The sequence below is a fragment of the Phoxinus phoxinus genome (genome assembly GCF_949152265.1).
Source record: "Phoxinus phoxinus genome assembly, chromosome: 7".
Classification (NCBI taxonomy): Eukaryota; Metazoa; Chordata; class Actinopteri; order Cypriniformes; family Leuciscidae; genus Phoxinus; species Phoxinus phoxinus.
The window spans coordinates 7,238,578-7,259,695 of NC_136882.1; the positions used below are offsets into that span (position 1 = coordinate 7,238,578).

Below are 21,118 nucleotides of genomic sequence, written 5' to 3' on the forward strand. Positions count from 1 at the left end.
TCAGGTTATAAATCTGCAGGGCAGAACATAAAAGTAAAGACTTAATTAGGAAGAAGGCACAAAAGCCAAATCATCCAGAACAAGCAGAGTTCATAAGCTGAAGAACGTATGAAAGATGCTGCGATCAACCGTGAGAAAGATGCCATAACTCAAAAAGATCATGTCTGGGGCTAAAAAGCACAATAGTGACGCAGCTGAGATGTGTGAGATGAGAGCAAGATTAAGCTAACTTCAAACCCATACAGTGTGTGTGTGTGTGTGTGTGTGTGTGTGTGTGTGTGTGTGTGTGTGTGTGTGTGTGTGTGTGTGTGTGTGTGTGTGTGTGTGTGTGTGTGTGTGTGTGTGTGTGTGTGTGTGTGTGTGTGTGTGTGTGTGTGGACCAAATCTGACACGACCAGAGTCAAATAAGGAGGAGATATGGTGGATATATGGAAACATTTAAAAAAAACTTGAACTGAGTCTTGGACCAATTCCTTCCAGCAGGACAGCGACTGAAACCAGAAGGCTAATTAACACAGAACTGGCTCAGAAACCAATAGGTGAACGTCAATTCAACCAGCAACCAGCAACCAGCATTGAACAAAACATTAATTATTATCCAAACCTGCATTGTTATCCAAACCTGAATGAAAATAAGGCTAAAACTCACAGTGTACCAAACTTATTTACAACAAAAGTCAGAAAGCGGTCGAAATTTAAAAGAAAAGAAAAAAAAGATATATGAATGCTTACTTTTGTGTCAATACAGAAATTGACTTTCAGAAATAGACTTACCCTGAGAAATTTTCACAGGAGTTTTGCTCCAATAGATTTAGATGATTTCCCAGTGATTTGTTTGAATATGATTGTGAATGAGACAGTGTCTCATATATTATACACCAGTACAGACAGTGGAGTACTCTCACTTTGTGTCATTTAACGGGTCAAAATGTGGACATTGAATGCTATACACACATATACATTTTTGGTAACACTTTAGTTTAGGGTATTAACTAGTAGTATTAACATACAGTACATATTACTAGGATATTGGCTGTTTATTAGTACTTATAAAGCACATATTAATGCCTAATTCTGCATTATGTGTATATGCACCAGGGTATGTGACCCTGGATCACAAAACCAGTCACGAGTCACACGGGTATATTTGTGGCAATAGCACTGTATGGATCAAAATTATCGATTTTTTTTATGCCAAAAATTATTAGGATATTAAGTGATGATCATGTTCCATGAAGATATTTTGTAAATTTCCTACTGTAAATATATAAAATATTTATTTTTGTGAGTGAATGATGCACAAATAAACAACTTTAAAGGCGATTTTCTCAATGTTTCGATTTTTTTGCAAAATTTTACAAATATTGACCAATCCTAACAAACGATACACCAATGTATGCGTATGCAGGATGCGTATTTCGCGTATTTATTCAGCTTTCATACGATGTATAAATCTCAATTTAAAAAAAATTACCCATGTGACTGGTTTTGTGGTCCAGGGTCCCATATTATATAACCCTTCATCCTACTCAATACCTTAATAACTATTAATAAGCAGTAATTAGGTGTTTAATATCATAATTAATAGTTAGTTAAAAGTGAGAATTGGACACTAAACTAAAGTGTGACCTAATTTAAAAAAAAAAATACTATAATGTAATTATTAAAAATGATTTTGTGTTCAGGCGGCTGTTTTGCTAATCAGACTCTCTATTAGAATCTCAAATTCATGTAGATTTTTTAATATGCAAAATAAACATTTTATTACTGCGTTTTATAATACCATACTGTACTGAACATGAATATGTTTTGTAATTTGCAGGATTTCTTCAGTAATGGAGGTGAACTGACAGTAACAAAAACTCTATGTATATACCCAAACAATAAGAATTGGCTTACAAAAGATTTAAAAGTATGCCTTAATGAGAGGAAGGTAGCCTTTACGACGGGGGATAAGGAACTAGTTAGAGAGAAAAATAGAGAACTTAGGGGGAAAATTAAAAGTGCTAAACTAGAATATAAAAATAAAATTGAAAGTAAATTCCATAAGGGCAATGTAAAGCAAGCTTGGGAGGGACTGAATGTGATGATGGGAAGGAAGAGAAAGAAAACGAACCCCACTCAATCTCATAATGTATCTTTTGCTGATGAACTAAATGTATTTTTTGGCAGATTTGACACTGGTGAATGAAGCACTGAGGTTGATAGGATCTGTTCTGATATCCTCTTATATGAAAACATTACCCTGGAAGAATATGAAATTGCATACTGCTTGTCCCGCACAAAATCAAATAAGGCACCTGGACCTGATGGGTTGAATGGGCGTGTACTAAAGGATTGTGTTTATCAATTGACCGGGGTCTTTACACAGTTATTCCAGCTTATGTTAAATACACAAATAGTACCAAACCTATGGAAGGTATCCACAGTTGTCCCAGTACCCAAAATTACAGGAGCAAAAGGGTTAAATTTTTTCTGAACTTCATACACTGTTCACTCATTGGCCAGAGGAGAACTGGCCCCCGACTGAGCCTGGGTTCTCCCAAGGTTTTTTTCTCCCTTCTGTCACCTGATGGAGTTTTGGTTCCTTGCCGCTGTTGCCTTGCCTTCTGGCTTGCTTAGTTGGGGACATTTAATATTCAATTATTTTCAATTATTTATTTTTTTTGTATTTTCATGTTATAACTGTGAAGCTGCTTTGATACAATCTGTATTGTAAAAAGCGCTATATAAATAAAGATGACTTGACTTGACTTGACTTAAATGATTTTAGACCAATATCATTAACATCTGTTTTGGGGAAATGTATGGAAAGAGTAATTATGTGGCACTTAATGTATTTTGTGAGTGATGTCTTGGATCCATTGCAATTCGCATATAAAAAAGCAAGAGGTACTGATGATGCAGTTTTAACATTATATAATTCAGTTGCTGAGCATACAATTAACTTCAAATTATGCCAGAATTTTGTTTTTAGATTTCACATCAGCTTTTAACACGATGAAGATTCACATTTTAATTCAGCGACTGATTGATTTGGGGGTAAATGGTGGACTTATCTGGTGGATTAAAGATTTTCTATCTAATCGCCCGCAAAGAGTGGCTATTAATGGCAAACTGTCTGGAATTATTACATTAAATACAGGAGCCCCTCAGGGAGCAATTTTATCACCAATACTATTTTCTTTGTACATTAATGAGTATAGGATAAAAAATGAGGGGTTTAGTCTTCTTAAATATGCCGATGATATGGCACTTGTGGGTCTTATGAAAGTGGGAGATGTTGGTAGTGCTTCTGTATATTATGAACAGGCTGAAGCACTTTTTGAGTGGTGCCAGTCGAGTGCACTGGTGATAAACACAAATAAGACAAAGGAGTTGGTAATAACTGGAGACAAGCGTAATATTTTGGGGTTGGAACCTGTAGTACTAAATGGAAATCCAATAGAATTTGTAGAATTTGTACAATAGAAAATACTGATAGCATTTGTAAGAAGGCTCACCAGAGGTTACATCGAATTAGGAGGTTGAATCACTTTGGTGTGAGCAAGATTATACTCGAAATGGTCTATAAAAATTTTGTAGAAAGTATTCTGGTTTTTAATATGACATCATGGTATGGTAACCTGACTGTTGTGAATAAAGCTAGACTGTACAAAATTGTGAATGAGGCAAGCAAAATAATTGGTAAGACACAGAGACACTTGAATGATCTTTATCGTGGAAAAAGTAAGGAAAAGGCTTTAAAGATAGTATGGGATGTTTCTCATCCTCTACATAGCAAGTTTCAATTGCTGCCATCTGGAAGATGTTATAGGCAACCACGAGTAATTAGGAAGGTTTACCAATTATCCTTTGTGCCAAATGCTGTCAAGATTTTAAATGGTAATGATTGATGTGTGCTTTGTTTATTTTATGTGTAATGTATTGTTGTACTGATGTATGTGAAGACAGAGACAAATTTCCACTACGTGGACAATAAAGTAAAGTAAAGTAAAGTAAAAGTAAACCTTTAACAATAATGAACCGTCTACCACTATCAGCACACAGTTCTTTACCAAACATTAAGATGATTTAAACCTAAAAATACTTGGATCCACGGCATAAAGAAGAGTATAAGTGTGTGTCTGCCATATTGCTTGATTTATTTCAAATATATATATTTTGAAATTAGAATTTAACAAGAAAAATCACATTATACACTAAGAAAGTGCAGTAAAAATAGAGTCCGATGTACTGTTATGAAGGAATATGTGTGTGTGGAAAGTGTTTTACACGTATTTTGAATTACGCACCGCATTCTGTTGTGTTTTAGGGTTAAAGTTAATATCCATCAACTTAATATCACCAGTGCCTTTTGTGTTTCTCCACTGCTTTTATTCCTACAGTGTTTACAGCAATATGAGAGAACTGTGTTAAATAGTCTCTCTTTCATGCTTGACATACAAATGCATCTCATAACTGCGCTTCGCTGCACTTTCCCCCCCGCTTAAAACACATTCATTACATAATTCACATCCAGACACTCTCAGCATAACCCATTCTCCTCAACTCATCGACTTACTTTCAAAACCAAACCTCAGTATCACACGCATGCATGTGGTGGTGTGCAGAAAGTTACATCCTAAGATCAAAGAGCACACAAAAACACAGAAAAGCAGACGCGTCCACTTACCTACAGCAGCGAGCGCCCCATGAGTGACCGACTGCAGCGGTCAGTGCTACTCTACCTCTCTCTGGTCACTTTAGCTATCAGTGTGTAATACAGAGAGCTCTATGACAGCTCAAGCATGCTTTAGTGTGTGCGTGTGTGTGGCGAGCAGCAGCCAGGAAGAGTGCTGATGTAGTGAGCGCGCGTGTGTGTGTGTGTGTGTAGGGATGAACGGGCAGCTGACCCCCCCCTCCCTTTGAGAGCGGAGTGGTTGCTAGGCGATTTGAGTACTCCTCCAATCATCATGGTCTGATGACTACTGACTGAACACACACACACACACACACACACACACGCATACATGCATATAAAAACAAGCACACTCACAACCTGACATCATTGTTTTGTCCAAAAAAGGTCTCCAGTAATAATGCAAAGTAATATTAAGATGAAGCCCTGCACACAGAGAAAGTTAAACACTCAAAAACAAGCATTTTCACAGCCTAACACGCTTAAAATTGTGTTTGCTTGTTCAAGCATGTTAAGGGTAACAGGGCTTCGCTCAATAATTCAGTATTTTCATACACAGATGAACACGGACATGAAGTGAGAGTACTGTACATCTGCACTGATGTCTTATGTGATGAGACTTTAAACCACCTGGAAATCATCGAAATATCTAAATCTAGTGGATCAAAGTTGTAAGTCGCTTTGGATAAAAGCGTCTGCTAAATGACTAAATGTAAATGTCAAAGCCTATTCAAACAAGCATTTATAGAGAAGAGGCTGGGGCAAGTTGGCACACTTAACTCCAGTGAATATTTCCCAGAATAAGTCTTTTTCGAAAAGGTTTTTTTGTTTAAGTCACCATGAATGAAATAGACTAATGACTACTCTCTAATTTTTTATAGAATATTTCAGTATTTATTATAAATAATTTATCCAAGCAAGTCATTATTGTTATTTTTAAATGTTCTCCCTCATTCTTCATTTCCAATAAGTTTTAATGCTGATTTGTTGATATTTCTGAGAATAATTTATCGTATTTATATTCAAATACTTTTATATTGATGTTGATGATAGTTGTTAGTAGTGTGTATGATAAGATTTGTGAGTTTGTTCTCATATAGGGTTATATTTCTCAAATACATCAAGGTGCCTCCAATCTTTTTTCCTCTGCTCACATTTAAATACTCGGAGTGTGTGTGTGTGTGTGTATATAATGAGTGTGTTGCAGGTCTGTGTTTTATTGCTTGTGGTGTCACCTCTTCCCAGCCTCTACACTCCCACTTTTTCACAGATTTACAAGTGCCCATTTTGCGAGTCTTCTTCAAATTTGAGGTGTGAACGACTGAGCTAAAACCAGTTTTCATGACACTTTAAATGAAGAAACTGATAGTTTTGTTCAGGTGGTTCACTGACTCTTACGTTTCCATATCTTCAGTCTGTTTCCGTTTCATTCATTCCCTTTTTACCTATGCGTGATCTGTGTGCATGTGTATGTGTATGTGTATGTAAAAACTATCTACTTATTATAGTAATTGCAATAACTGGGTAAATAACTAGGTACTAACCCTGAACCTACCCCTAAACCTTAACCTAAGTTATAATAATAATACTACATTTTATTTATAATGCGCTTTTCTAAAACCCAAAGCGTTAGTTACCTTATATTACCAGTACTTTCTTAGAAGTACACTGTACACGTACTGTAAAATAAAGTGCAACCCTGTTTAGACTAGTTATGCGTTCATGATTTAGTCAAATATAACTTTTGTGCACATTCATAACGATGCGATCACAGCTACTCACTCTACTGTATACAGTGAGAAATAACCTCGAAAATCTGTGGCCACGAAAATAACCTTTCGGAGAGTTGATAGACAATTAATACGTACTCTGGAGGAACAGATTCATTTATTGTAATATTAATTCGGCTACATCGATTTAATTCTATTAACCGATCTAAATATTTATAATTAACAATTATTCCTATTTCCCTTTTGAGCTAATTGGCACACATGGGAAACAGGGGTAGATCCATAAACAGTATTTTAATAGGGTAATCGAAAATCGAAAACCAGTCCAGGCAGGGGTCAAAATCCAAATAAGCAATCCGAAAACACAAAACAATAAATAGGCAAAAGACAGAGTGGAAACAGACCTCAAAAGTGGTGTGACGAATAGCAAGGACTCCGTAACAGACAGGGTATATACACACAGAACTAACAATCATGATGGGGAACAGCTGGGTACAATGAACAGTGATGAGTGCAGACAAGGATTGTGGGGAATGCAGTTCCTAATAAGAATGACACTGTGGGGGAAGGGGACCTCTAGTGGACACCAGGGAACATAACCCAACACTGTGACAGCTACATAAGTACACCTCAAACATATTAACTTTAAATGTAATATCTAATAACACAAAATTATAGTTAAAGTTATAATTATAAGTTAAAATTATAATCAAGTACTTTGCATGTGCTTTAGTATGTTAGTCAACACATCAAAATAAGTGTACTTCTATAAAGCATGGCAAGATTTATTAAATCAAAACAATGATTTAAAATGTACGTTAAAGTAAAACTTTTAATTTGACATTACAACGTGCACTTTTCAGTTATATGTAAGTGTGTTAAGAAACCGTAATGAAAGCATACTTTCTTTAAGTTACTTCATTAATCTGCAAGTAATTAAAAAAGTATATTTGAAGTACACTTCAAGTGCATATTCAGAGCAATTAAACGCTTTCTGTGTTCAGCAGAACAGACCGAATGAGAGACACAGAGATGCTCTTTCACACTGAGGCTGAACTTCAGATTCGCAGTGAAAGGAAATGTCTGCTATTATGGCGTTGCTGTGGGCGACGGCCATGTGCGCTGATGAGACGGTGGGATCACACACACCTGCTCTCCGTCACAGACAATCAAAGCTCTGGACAACAGTATAGCATCAGTGACCCATGAGGCCATTCATCCTGGACACTCATTACCGTGCACTAGCGTTCAAAAGTTTGGGCTTCATGAGATCTTTTAATGGTTTTGAGACTTTTATGTTCATATTTTGTATTAAAAAAATTACAGTATTATTGAGAAGTATTATTATTACAATTTAAAATACCGGTAGCTGTTTTTTTATGTGACTATTGTAAACTATAATTTATTCCTGTGATCAAATCTGAATTGTCAGCATCATTACTCCAGTCTTCAGTGTCACATGATTCTTCAGAAATCATTATAATATGATGATTTGCTGCTCAAGAAACATTTCTGATTATTATCAACGTTGAAAACAGTTGCGCTGCTTCATATTTTTGTGGAAACCATGATAATTTTTTCAGGATTCTTTGATAAATAGAAAAGCATTTATTTGAAATATATTTGTAACTATGTTAAATGTTATTTACTGTAACTTGTTTATGTATACAAATTGAAATGTAAAAAATGTATATGTCATTTTTTTTTTTTTTTTTTTTATGTAATTGGAAAATTCGGTCATCATTTACTCGCCCTCAAGTTGTTCCAAACCTGTATAAATATTTAATCTGCTGAACACAAAAGAAGATATTTTGCAGAATTTCAGTAACCGAACAGTGGATCGACACCATTTGTCACAGCTTGTCGAAAATAAAGATGAATGAAAAGGATCTAAATGCAGCAGCTGGACTTTATTTACACAATGGGCCCTATCATACACCCAGAGCAATGTAGCCGTCATGAGCATGTGTGTTTTGCTAGTTTCAGCCCGACGCAGTTATCATTTTCACATCCTTCGTCACATTGTTTAAATAGCGAATGCATTTGTGCGCCCATGCGCTGCTGGTCTGAGAACGATGTGTGTTCAGGCGCATTGGTGCGTTGCTATTTTGAGGAACTGAAGTAGACTGAGCCATTGACCAACTGAAACCTGCTCTAAAGTCAATGGTGCAATTTGCTTTTGTTATTTAAAGAGCGCGTTAGTAATATGCGGCTATAGGCGCGTACACTCTGCTTATTACACACACAGGGATGCACAGCAGCTCACAAACATGCCAAATATATAAAAAAAAAGGATTACAAAAATCTTCATTAAACTCATAAAAGACAAAAGTATTACCGGAATACTGGATTCTAAACAACAAAGAAATGCCATAATTTATCACGACCTTGAAGCTGAAAAATAATGGAAATGGAAACGGCGTCATTTCGCAATAATTTTTTTTTTTTAATCAACATTTTGAAAATATCGCAAATCTGTATTGGAGGCCAGGCTAAGATGGTGCTGTGTTGGGTCACCACTTGATGTAAAACCACTTGACGCAGAATCAGAGGAGAACCACTGACATTTTTCTGGCCCATTATCTTAAGATAGACACACACAACCAGTGCTGTAAAGTGCTCAGGTAACACTTTATTTATTATACTAACTACAAGTACCTTTGCAACTACATGTCAACTTATTCTACTAACCCGAACCCTAACCTAACAGTCCACCAATACTCTACTGAGAGTTAGTTGAAAAGGTTGCTTATAGTAAGTAGAATGTCTAAAGTGGACCATCAAAATAAAGTATATACTGTATATGCTGGTCTTCATTAGTGCCGGGTCACATTTACAGTTCTTCCATAAACTTTCACCAACATCAACTGACAACAAAATGTTGACAAACAAACTTCTTGATCTTAAAGGGCCCCTATTACAGATTTTTGAAAATGATCTTTCATGTAGTGTGTAACACAGCTCTAAGTGAATGAAAACAAGTGCACCGTATATAAAGTTATTGTCTCTCAAAAGTAAGAGTCGACTCTGAGTCAATGAAATGAATTGTTTTTCAAACGAGTCATAAGCCGTTTCGTTGTGACGTCAAGATGTAACATTAGCATATTGCACGCCCACTTATCGCGCGCGCAGACTCCAGGGAAACTTAAACCTCAGACACTGCAGCTGATTCCTGTGGACACTGGACAGCATCATGTCGAGGAGACGCTGTGCTCTACAATGTGACGGTAAATACTTTTTTTTTTCACTGCCCAAGGACGAGCATGCGAAGAATCTTTGGTTAAAATGAATCTTTACCATGATACTACAGCAGTATAATCCTAAACTATTCCTGTTACCTTTATTTTACTGACGACTGCTTCTCAAATATCGGAGTTTAATGCAGGATTCGCAAACCGCTTGCTCTTGAAAGACGGTGTTCAAAATACTAGTTTTGAGTTTTATATTGTGTAGGTCTCCTGCTAACTGGCTAACTCACATTATTACTGTCTTACTGAAATACTTCTGCTGATCAGCTGTGGGCCACTGTTACATAAAACTGTGTCTATTAATGCAGATCGTCTGTCGTTCTCACTACTTTGAGGAAAGATTAAGCATGGAGCAAGATTTGTTTTACCAACGTTTGTTACATGATCAGTCATTCACGCTAGAGCTCGGCTAATGTATACATTGCATACATCCACTGTTATTGATACAGTTTCCACGTGTTCACCGCAATATATTAGAAACATCTTCGGTAAATAAATTAGTACAAGTAAAATAATCGGTTGATGGACATGCACTTGTTAATGCTGGTGCTGAGGAATTGCAACATCTCATAATGTTCCTCAAACTGAGTAGCGTATCACTGAAACGTCCTGCTCGAGTCGTCGTGCGATGGAGGTTCGGGGTGAATAACTAGTTCTTCTAGTGTCTCATCATCGGACTCGCGCTCGCATTGATATGGTCAAATCGACGTCATTGTTCGTTACTGTGTTTAGTTTACGGTGTAGGGACACCTAATGCATGCAGAGCTGATGTTATGGCAATGGGAGTTTTTGTTTTCGACGCGTGCTGTACGAGGTAAACCAATCACAGCAGACTGAGCCGTCTGGCCAATCAGAGCAGAGTAGCTCGCGGAAAGGAGGGATTCAGAGAGATTGATTCATCTGGCGAGTCGTTTGAGAATCATTGAAAATCTGGTGATGTACAAATGTATATTATGAGAAAATTAAACAGTTTTTTGACCTTTGATGCATGTGAACCTGTTGTAGGAGACTCCAAAACAACATTAGGAAACTTTAAAATATCATAATTAGGGGCCCTTTAAAAGTTTTGGGGAAATATTCTGGGGTGAATTAACCCTCCTCAAACCTTGGGTAGACATTTTGGAGCAGCAAAGCCACATTCAATGTGTGCGGTTCCTACGGACACGCTGCGTCTGCATTGGGGTTAATTCAGAGACAGGAGGAGTCTGCGCTGTGATAGGATCTGTGCTGGTCTCAGATTAAAGGCCAGCTGTCCCTCTATAAAGGCACAGACACATGCTGCTTCAAAAGAGACAACTGTCATTCAAGCAAACATCACAATTACCCAGCGCACAGCTTCAGGCTTTGAAATAGAAATGAGTTACTTACAGGTGCTGCTGGTTTCTGCCAAAGCGCTCTTTTGTCTATGAATATAGTTTCCTCTAAATGCCAATGAGCAGCCAAAACAAGGACGCCAGGTCCTATTTATAATTATAATTATATAGAGAAATAAATACGAATTAAAGCTGCAAGCAGCGATGAAAGGGCCCTCGCACCCGTGCCACCGCCACCCGGTGGCTTTAGGAAGACAGAGCATGGTGGACAATGTGCATTTAAGTAGGTAAAAATAGGAGGAGTATGTCAAAGTCAGTTACAAAAATGTCCTTGATTATGGGGATAATAGCATGCGTTATAACTCAGATAAGTGTTGCTAGCATGTTTTAGCATGTTTCTAGCATGTTTAGAACTCAATGGCATATTAAATATGTCGCTAGTAACGCATCACAGTGTAAAACTTGTCACTTCCTGTCGACGGTAGGTGGCGCTATTACTTTAACTTAAAATTGTCATGTAGATGTGTTCAGGGCAGGACTCTTATCAAACGTGTGAAGTTTGGGGCAGATTGGACATTGCCTTCTTCAGTAACACCAACTTCCTGTTTCATTGCATTAGCGTGCTTTAGCACTTAGCTAAGAATTGCTAGCATGTTTTAACATGTTTCTAACATGTATATAACTCAATGGCATATTTAAAATGTTGCTAGTACTGCATCACAGTGTTAAACATGTCACTTCCTGTTGCCAGTAGGTGGCGCTATTACTATAACTGAAAAGTGTCATGTAGATGTGTTCAGGACAGGACTCTTATCAAACGTGTAAAGTTTGGGAAAGATTGGACATTGCCTTCTTTAGTAACAACAACTTCCTCTTTCATTGCATTAGCATGCTTTAGCACTTAGCTAAGAATTGCTAGCATGTTTTAACAGGTTTCTAACATGTTTATAACTCAATGGCATATTTAATATGTTGCTAGTACAGCATCACAGTGTTAAACATGTCATTTGCTGTTGCCAGTAGGTGGCGCTATTACTATAACTGAATATTCTCATGTAAATGTGTTAAACATGAGAATATTCAACCGTGTGAAGTTTGGGGCCGATTAAACATCCAATGCCAGTTACAGCAAATTCCTATTTAATTGCATTAATAGCATGATTTAGCACCTAGCTAATGTTTGCTAGCATGTTTTAGCATGTTTCTAGTATGTTGTTAACATGTTTAACACTTGCTGGCACTTTTTTGTATGTTATTAGGAGTCCAAAACAGTGTTAAACATGTCACTTCCTGTTGCCAGCAGGTGGCGCTATGACTGTAACTGAATTTGAGCATGGTCATTTGTTCAGGACAGAACGCTTATCAAACGTGTGAAGTTTGGGGCAGATTGGACATTCAATGCCTGAGTTACAGCAAATTCCTATTTAATTGCAGTAATAGCATGCTTTAGCACTTAGCTAATGTTTGCTAGCATGTTTTAGCATGTTTCTAGTATGTTGTTAGCATGTTAAGCACTTGGTGGCAATTTTTTATATGTTATTAGGAGTCCAAAACAGTGTTAAACATGTCACTTCCTGTTGCCAGCAGGTGGCGCTATGACTGTAACTGAATTTGAGCATGTCATGTGTTCAGGACAGAACTCTTATCAAACGTGTGAAGTTTGGGGCAGATTGGACATTGTTTGCCTGAGTTACAGCAACTTCCTGTTTCATGGCGAAACATCAAAATTTGTCAGGCCGCCGAGGACAAGCCCTTCGACGAAAACTCTAGATCTTCGCAATTTAACGTCGCAAAGGCCTTAAGATTACACTCACCAAATTTGAAGATGATCAGATCAAAACTGTAGGAGGAGTTCGTTAAAGTACGAGGCCTGAAAATGGCAAAAACTGCACAAAAATCAGAGAGGAAGTTCAAAATGGCTGACTTCCTGTTGTGTTTAAGGCTATGCTCCAAGAGACTTTTTTGTAGGTATTGGGTCATTACATGTATGTACCGAATTTCGTACACATACGTGAAACGTAGCGGGAGGCGCACTCCGTTGAACCTTTATAGGTGGCGCTATCGAGCCATTTTACCCCGCCCAATTCTGAAACGCATATCAGATGTCAATTTTCGCCAGTTCTGACGCGTGTGCAAATTTTCGTGAGTTTTCGTGCATGTTTAGGCCCTCAAAAATGCGATCAAATGCGGAAAATAATAATAATAATAATAATAATAATAATAATAATAATAATAATAAACAGAGCAATTCCAATAGTGTCCTCGCACCATCGGTGCTCGGGCCCTAATTAGGGATGCATTTGGTATTGACCAAAACTGTTATATCAGCCATCATATTGGTTATCGAAATGAATTATTTTACATATAATTATTGTATATATATTTTTTTTTTTATATATATATATTTATATTATTTTTTTCTTCATAAAAATATGCCTGTAGTATTGTTTTCTGATTTTCTGAATATGATTGTAATTTGTGTTCATGTCTTTTATTTTGTAATTCATGCTCTTTGTTATATATGCTTCCTGTTTGTCATGTGCTTACCTTGCTTCTCATGTGTCTTGCAATCATGTAAAAAAAAAACTTGCTTTATTATAAATTTAATTAATTTTCTTTGAAAAATTTGTATCCATAAATGTAAGTTTAACAACAACAAACCATTTTTTCCAGTGTTTTTGAAAGAGTTAAAATGCATCTTAATAAAATTACATCGTCACTAAATAAGAAAGCAAGTCTTTAATTTGTAAGGACTTTAATTTTGTACAGTGTAACTGATGTACAGATTAATATCTTGCCCTCATGTTCTTTTTCTCTATTTTTTATTTATTTATTTGTATTCAGTCTTTTTAGCTCTTTGTTAACTCTTCTTTTCTCATGCAAAATATTTCATAAAAATGATATGATTTGAGTGTTTTGGGAACCAAATCTGTGTTGTCATATCAGTTTATTATCTATTTCACATTCAGATAAAGTTTAATGGTGATGTAACGGTAATGTAACGTGTTGGTGGCATGCATGTACAGCTGATGATTTAAAACATTTAAAAAGCTCAAAGAAACATTCTAGAAACTTTTTTTTTTTTAAATCTCCTGTGTGTGTTTATATGTGTGTAACCTGGTGTGGGTGGGATGGGAACATAGCCATCCTGCCCATCCCAAAATCTCACACACACACACACACACACACACACACACACACACAAACACACACACACACACACACACACACACACACACACACACACACACACACACACACACTGTCTCTCTGATTTCCTGTTAGTCAGCTTTCTGTGCATCCCACCCAGTGACCCAGCATTACACCACACACACACACACACACACACACACACACACACGAACCCATACAAAAAAAACACCTCTCTTTCCCAGTAGACATGTGATTAAAATCTATAATTGTACAAAGGAAAGGAGACATAAATATTTTCTAGCAGTCATTCGCTATTTTGTTTTGACTCTATACAAATTTAAAATAATTGACAAAAGTATTTTTCTTACTGTTTTTGTAATAAAAGAGTTTGATTTTTATCATTCACAATAAAAAAAACACCCTCCCAGTCCACTCGAAAGATTCAATGAAACCAAACTGCAAAAACAACACACAATATCACAGCCATGAGCTCATTAACATATGACCACACACACATTTACATATCTAGGGGTGGGAATTGGCAAAAATGTGACGATTCGATAATTTTGCGATATTTGGGCCACGATTCAATATTATTGCGATTCTTAAAATATTGCGATACAGCAAGTATTGCGATTCAATTCTGCGATATATTGCGATTCATGCCCCCCATATTATTCATATTATTCAAAGGCATTACAAAAAATCTAATAAGACTGAAAAAAAAAAACTGCTCAACTCACTTCAAATGTCACATTTAATTCTGTGAACATTATCTTCTACACATTAACTGAAGTGCAAAAACTTAAGAGGGTAGTGCAAAAACTTTGTCCTTGAACATTCAGGACACAAGACGTGATTATTCTCTGAATAGGAGACCTCTCACATGAGTGGTGAGCTCCCAGCACATAACTTACAATTATTTAAATAGAATAGAATAACATAACGCAGACATAATAGAGCTGTCGTGTACAACTGGTTGTGATGGTGAAGCCATTTTAATTTTAATTTGCTGTCGAATGCACGACAATAAAGCACCGCAACAAGCGCCACCTTGTGGATGTAATACGCAAATGTAAATTATCAGAGTAAACTCAGAGAAAACCAATAAACATTGCGATACTGAACAGAATCTATTTTTCCCCCACCACTAATCAACACCTATTCAGTATTCAGATGTTACCCTTGTGAAAAAGAAGTACGCTTAAACAAAAATTAAATTAAAATTATGCATTTATGGTCAAGTAAAACATATTTAAATGTGATTTCTGTCATGTTTTAAATATAACTGTAATTGCACATTTGTAATGATGTTGATGCAATTTGGTAATATTTAAAATATATAAAATTTAAACGGGTGCTATAATGCCCTTTTCACAAGATGTAAAATAAGTCTCTGATGTCCCCAGTGTGTGTGTGTGTAAAGTTTTAGCTCAAAATACCCCACAGATATTTTTATATAGCATGGTAAAGATGTCACTTTTTGAGGGTGAGCAAAAACGCACCGTTTAGTGTCTGTCCCTTTAAATGCAAATGAGCTGCTGCTCCCGGCACAGGGGGCGGAGCTTCAAGAGTTTGTGTCCTTTTACCTCACACACACACACACATGTACTGAACATTTCAAAACTTTTAGCCTTTTATGTTTAAACCAAAGTCAGAACGATGGAGAGACTCAAGAAGAAGTGACAACAGACAACATTTCTGAACGGTTAGTTGATGAATTTATATGGCTGATGTGGAGTTATCTTCTAGTCATTGATTAGCATATTCTGTCATGATAATCTATAAATTGTCTTGAGGGGGCGGGGTTTATGCAAATTATAGGGTTGGTGATGTCACTACCCCGGGAGGAAGCTCCTGTAGTCCCTACAAGCTGTGTGTTGTAGTCCTTAAAAAGCAATTTCTTTAAAAGCAAATATCCTTTGCTCTGAACTTTGAGCGTTGTAACTTTGCAGATGTTGTTTATGATCAAACAGCAACAATACACACTAACTAAAGTTAGAAAAGTGAAATCATACTTTACCACCCCTTTAAATGTAAAGCTGGATAACTCACTACAGTTAAAATTACTTAATAGTACTTTACATGCAATTTAGTATATTAGACAAACACATCAAAATAAGTACACTTCTTCAAAGCACGACAAAATATTATTAAGAATCTAAATTATATTATTATGGATCAGCACCCTTTTTTTAAGTTATGTATAGGTTTGTGTAGACCTGAATCTTTCAAATCTTTACCACAATGTAATTTTAAACCACAGTAAGGATTTCGTTACAGTAATTCTGCCTGAAATCAGAGATGCCATATTTCTTAACATTAAATGACTTTTAATTCAATTAGTAAAATGTTAAACACCTCAGACTCTTTAATAACCGGCTAGTTTTCACTTACAATCATATCTTCCGTGATGCTTTATGCAAAAATTACTTTTCTTAAAAAAAAAAACATAAATCTTAAATCTAAATCTCTTATTTAGTTATATTGCCCGAGCATCAGACTTTTCAGATTTTTTTTTATCAGACCTTATTACTTTTTTGAGAAACACTTACTCTTGCTTAGAACAAAACAGACATTTAAATCTCTTAATTAAACGCTCAGATGTATGCCACTGATACATGTGCTAGACGACACTATAAACACAATAAACCTAGACCTGAACCCAGAGAATCCCTCGTATCATCACTTGCTCTAGGGTAAAGCTCTAAGAAATTATAGACATAACAATACGGCTTTCTGTAAAGCTCATTTGAGATGATGCATATCGTGAAAAGTGCTACAAATATAAATCTGACCATAAATATACAGTCATCCAGACACAACAATAATGATGAGATAAGAAATCACCTTTGAGTTATAGAGCAGATCTTCTGCTGGTCCTCTCAGTTCCCAAGTGTGCTTCTCACACACACACACACACACACACACACACACACACACACACACACACACACACACACACACACACACACCTCTCTGTCTCTCTTCCTTCACTCTATGTGTGTTTCTTCCTCCCGTTCCCCCCGTCTTCCTCTCGTTCTGCTAAAGCTCGAGGCTGCTCTGTCCTTCTCTGACCCGCTCCAGTAAAAGCTTCCCATCAGGCACAGGGTTTCTGATTGCCCACGGGCCAGAAAGAACAAAATGAGGGAATGAAAGACTACGACAGAAATAAACTCACGGCCCTAAAGAGCAGAAGCACTGCCGTCTCTCCTGCCAAAGACAGAAAAGCTCTCTCTTCTTCTTCTTCTTCTGTTGTGCTTACGGGGAAGCGAGTGATAGATAATTCCGTCAGTGCGAGTTCTGGGAATTAAGTACAACTCTACATACATAAAAGAGGCAGAAATGATGTATTTCTAGAGTCACATAGAGACAATGTTCTCAACCTTTTTGACTCCAAGGCTCCCCATTATCCACGACACCATTCAAAGCCATGTAGACTAAGATATTTCTGGTACGTCTGCTGTAAAAGCAAAGCTCCTTTTATCAACCAACCAGGAGTGGCAATATATTACAAATTAAATATTTATGTTCCAGAAGTTTCAAGAACAAAATGTTTTTCAGGGTTCTTTATAAGCAATGAATTTACACTTTTCTAGTGGTCTGTGATTGGTTACGGATTACATTTTTTTCCAATTGCTAACACACAATTTTGCAAACTAGGCTGGTTTCATCAAAACACTTAACACAATTCACAAAACCACACACCCAAACTGCAGAATACCTCATATATCCTATATATAATATAATATAGCATTATCAAAATCAAACTTTTGCACGAAATGCCACACACTTCATTCATATTACCAGATGTTTGTCTAACCAACTACACACTGTTGGGCACTCTCATCTTTAATATGCTTTGCCATAATACTAAAATAGTTCAAATTGTAGAAAATTCTTCAGATTGTTCACACACACATGCTGTTGAAACATGTATATATTTTTTTCACTAAACAAGTGCAACATATGCACAGCAGATATATTTACATTGGAACGAACAAAAATATGCTAAAAAAAAAAAACGTAAACTGAAAAAGAAAATAGCAGAAAAAAATATAGAAAAAAAAAAAGAGGCAAGAAAAAAAATAAAGTGGTCTTTTCATAGCGCTTACATCCTGATTGAAGTGTTAACAGTGAACCATTGAGGTGTTTGGCCAGGTGGCACATGTATTGGCCATTACCTCATGTAGAGTCATTTTTGAAATGGCAAAATGTGACTTTCTGTCAGATTGTTGTGTCTTATGCAGAGAAAAGTGTTCAGTGCATTTAAAAAGTGCCATTTTGAACTGCAAAATGTGTGTAAGGCAGAAAATGAGTTTAACTTTTGGAGACTTGAGAAGAGGTTTTGCTCTCTGTGTGTTAGTTTAAATACCGTAATTGTGCTGTGCATGTCATTTTAGTGTGTTGAAACAAACATTGGAAAAAACTGTAAGACTGATTTTTTCCCCCCGCTGTTTTAGCTCATTTTAAAGCTTGTTTTGAACCCTCTCGTGGCCTTTAAAACTGTGCTCCTGTCCCCCTGGGTGAACCACTGCTATAGATAACATAACATTTCTTATACTTCCACCGCCCCCTGCTGGCTAACGGTGATACAGCAGCTCAAATACACTTCTCATTTTTTTTTTAAAAACTGTATAAAGCTTGTCTGTTTGGACAGTCTTCATTCCCACTAGATGAACTTTAGCAGTCAGTGCAAGGAGTTTTATCAAAGTCAGAAAACATTTAGCGGGATTTCCTCTGTAAATGTCTATTAATTGTTAGAGTAAATAGCTGTATATTAAAATTAAATGCACATGGTCTTCATCCAAGATACTTGTTCATCAGTTGATTTCATCTTATTTGTGGATTATTTGGTTTTATTTGAAAAACAGAGCATACTGACTGGACTCAAGTGTGAATCCAGTTTCAACAGCTCTGATAAGTAATAAATAATGTGACATGATGTAACGTTTATTTTAAGAAAAACACAAAAAAAACAGCAAGTGCAAATTTTTTGTCAATGTTCATGAAATGGCAACATTTTTCTTATGGCGAACATAGATAGAAGACCTTCCTTGCAAAGTGTACTTTTCAAATACGGGTGAGCCCGTGTGGATTAAGGTCCCACGTGCACTAGTTTTGTATGAAGTGAAACATCTGACATCACAATTACATCCAACAGAATCTAATTAATTCTAGATGAACATAATCAAGGCTCATTCTAAAAAATATTCCCGTTCAATATCGTGTTCAACTCTCACAAAAGTCAAATGTGTTGGGAAGATCGTTTCATATTGACTTCACATTGTTCTTGTGGCTTGTTTTTTTTTTTATGTGGCTGCCTTTGAGAAAAATAAGTGTGCTTACTTGTAGTGAAAGTGCACTTGTAGTGTACTACAAATCTTAAAAGAACATTTTTAAAACACTATACTTGCAGATAATATAATATGAATGAAATAAAAGGCCACATACAGTAAGAGTATTTAAAGAGAGTACACTTGCATCACTGTTTCTTTAACCACTTAAAGGGATACTTCAGCATTTAGCATTAAGCTTTGTATCAGTAGAAAACCTGTAGTATTTTCGAATGACCGACCGCTTCCCTCCCTCACGTCCCCCTGAGACGAGAGATTTATGTATTTTTTGTCTGGAAAAAATCCTCAGATGACGCAAAAATCGGCATTTTGCATCATCTGAGGATTTTTTGGCCAGAGGCTCGAGACTGGTGTTTTTGTAACAGGTGGTAATCTGGCAGTGTAAAAAAGCCTTTCAATATTATAGAGACAAACACAAAATAACTCTTCTAAAGGTATTCCTTCTCAACAAAACCATGGAAAATGTGAATGTAAATACAAAGCAGATACATCAAACTTTCTCATCAAATGTGACCCTGGACCACAAAACCAGTCACATGTCACACGGGTATATTTGTGGCAATAGCCAACAATACATTGTATGTAAACTTTCGAGTATGATTATGTCATTTGTATATTGTCAGTAGACAGGCATACCTCCCACAGGGTCCTAAACTCCCTCTGCTCAATCCGCAGTAGTTCACTGAACTCCCGGGTGACGATGGTGGCGTGCCGTGGCGTGTTGTCCAGAATGGACTCCCCGAAAGCTGTGCCGATGCCCAATGTACAGATGGTGACGGCATCCTTAACATGAGGAAGAACACGGGTCAGTGTTAAACTCTTTCACAGAGGAGAGGAGTCATATAACCATCTGAGATGTTGCTGATTGAGAGTCTGTTGTACCTCCACTTAGATTCAGGCCTATCTCAAGGACTCAACACACACAGAGAAAGAGAGAGGTCAGCTCATTTGTCCCTCAGCTCATTAATGTACTGTAAGATGCAGCTCTGTTAGGCGTTGCTCTAGTTTTCTATAATAAGCAGCTGCACTCGATAGAGAACTTCCACTGTGAGCATCTGAATAATGTACGTTCATAATAGTTTTCACCGTGGGAGAGTTTAACGATTCTGGATCCGATTCAGATTCTACCTAGCAACTGAAACACCTTTGTGAATCCATTACTTTTTTGTTTTGCTTTTTAACAAAGAAATGTATTGTCCACACACTTATATTGCAGCTCCACGTATTTATTTTCAAGTAAGCTTTGTTTTAGTTTAGCTCACGACACAAACACAAAAAAGCAGAACAAATAAAGGACATACAACAACCAGAACAGAATTTGGCCAGTTAATTCAGTGATGAACTGTAAATATACTATCATAATTGTCTTTTATCTAAATATAGATATTTTACAGATGAGAGATGTCTAAGGAGGCCTGTTAATGTGATATATTACAGTTGTGTGAATTACAAAAGTTTATGTTTATCCATGATGATTAAACTAGTGGACACATGAGCTAGCATATGTTCTATTATCAAGTCAAATGTAGTTGTATAGCACTTTTCACAATACAAACTGTTTTAAAGCAGCTCTCCATGATGTTAATGTTTAAAATTATAATATAATGTTTATGCCTTATCGTTGCATTTAGCAGAT

The 21,118-nt window shown here is 36.5% G+C and overlaps 1 protein-coding gene across 7 annotated transcripts in view; it reads right to left on the reverse strand.

Annotated features, from left to right (window-relative positions):
- Nucleotides 1-21,118, reverse strand: part of rapgef4a (Rap guanine nucleotide exchange factor 4a) — a 98,573-nt gene that overhangs the window by 59,396 nt on the left and 18,059 nt on the right. For 2 of the 7 annotated variants that reach the window (XM_079619796.1, XM_079619797.1), the window contains exon 1: nt 4,676-4,815. Coding sequence is in view for 2 of the 7 variants with exons in the window: in XM_079619792.1 (XP_079475918.1) it covers nt 20,119-20,265 (147 nt within the window). In the remaining 5 variants the exon portion in view is untranslated. Of the gene's footprint in view, nt 1-4,675; nt 4,816-16,975; nt 17,020-20,118; nt 20,266-21,118 lie in introns of those variants that run through there. The other 5 variants (XM_079619792.1, XM_079619791.1, XM_079619795.1 and 2 more) reach the window with 4 other exon arrangements.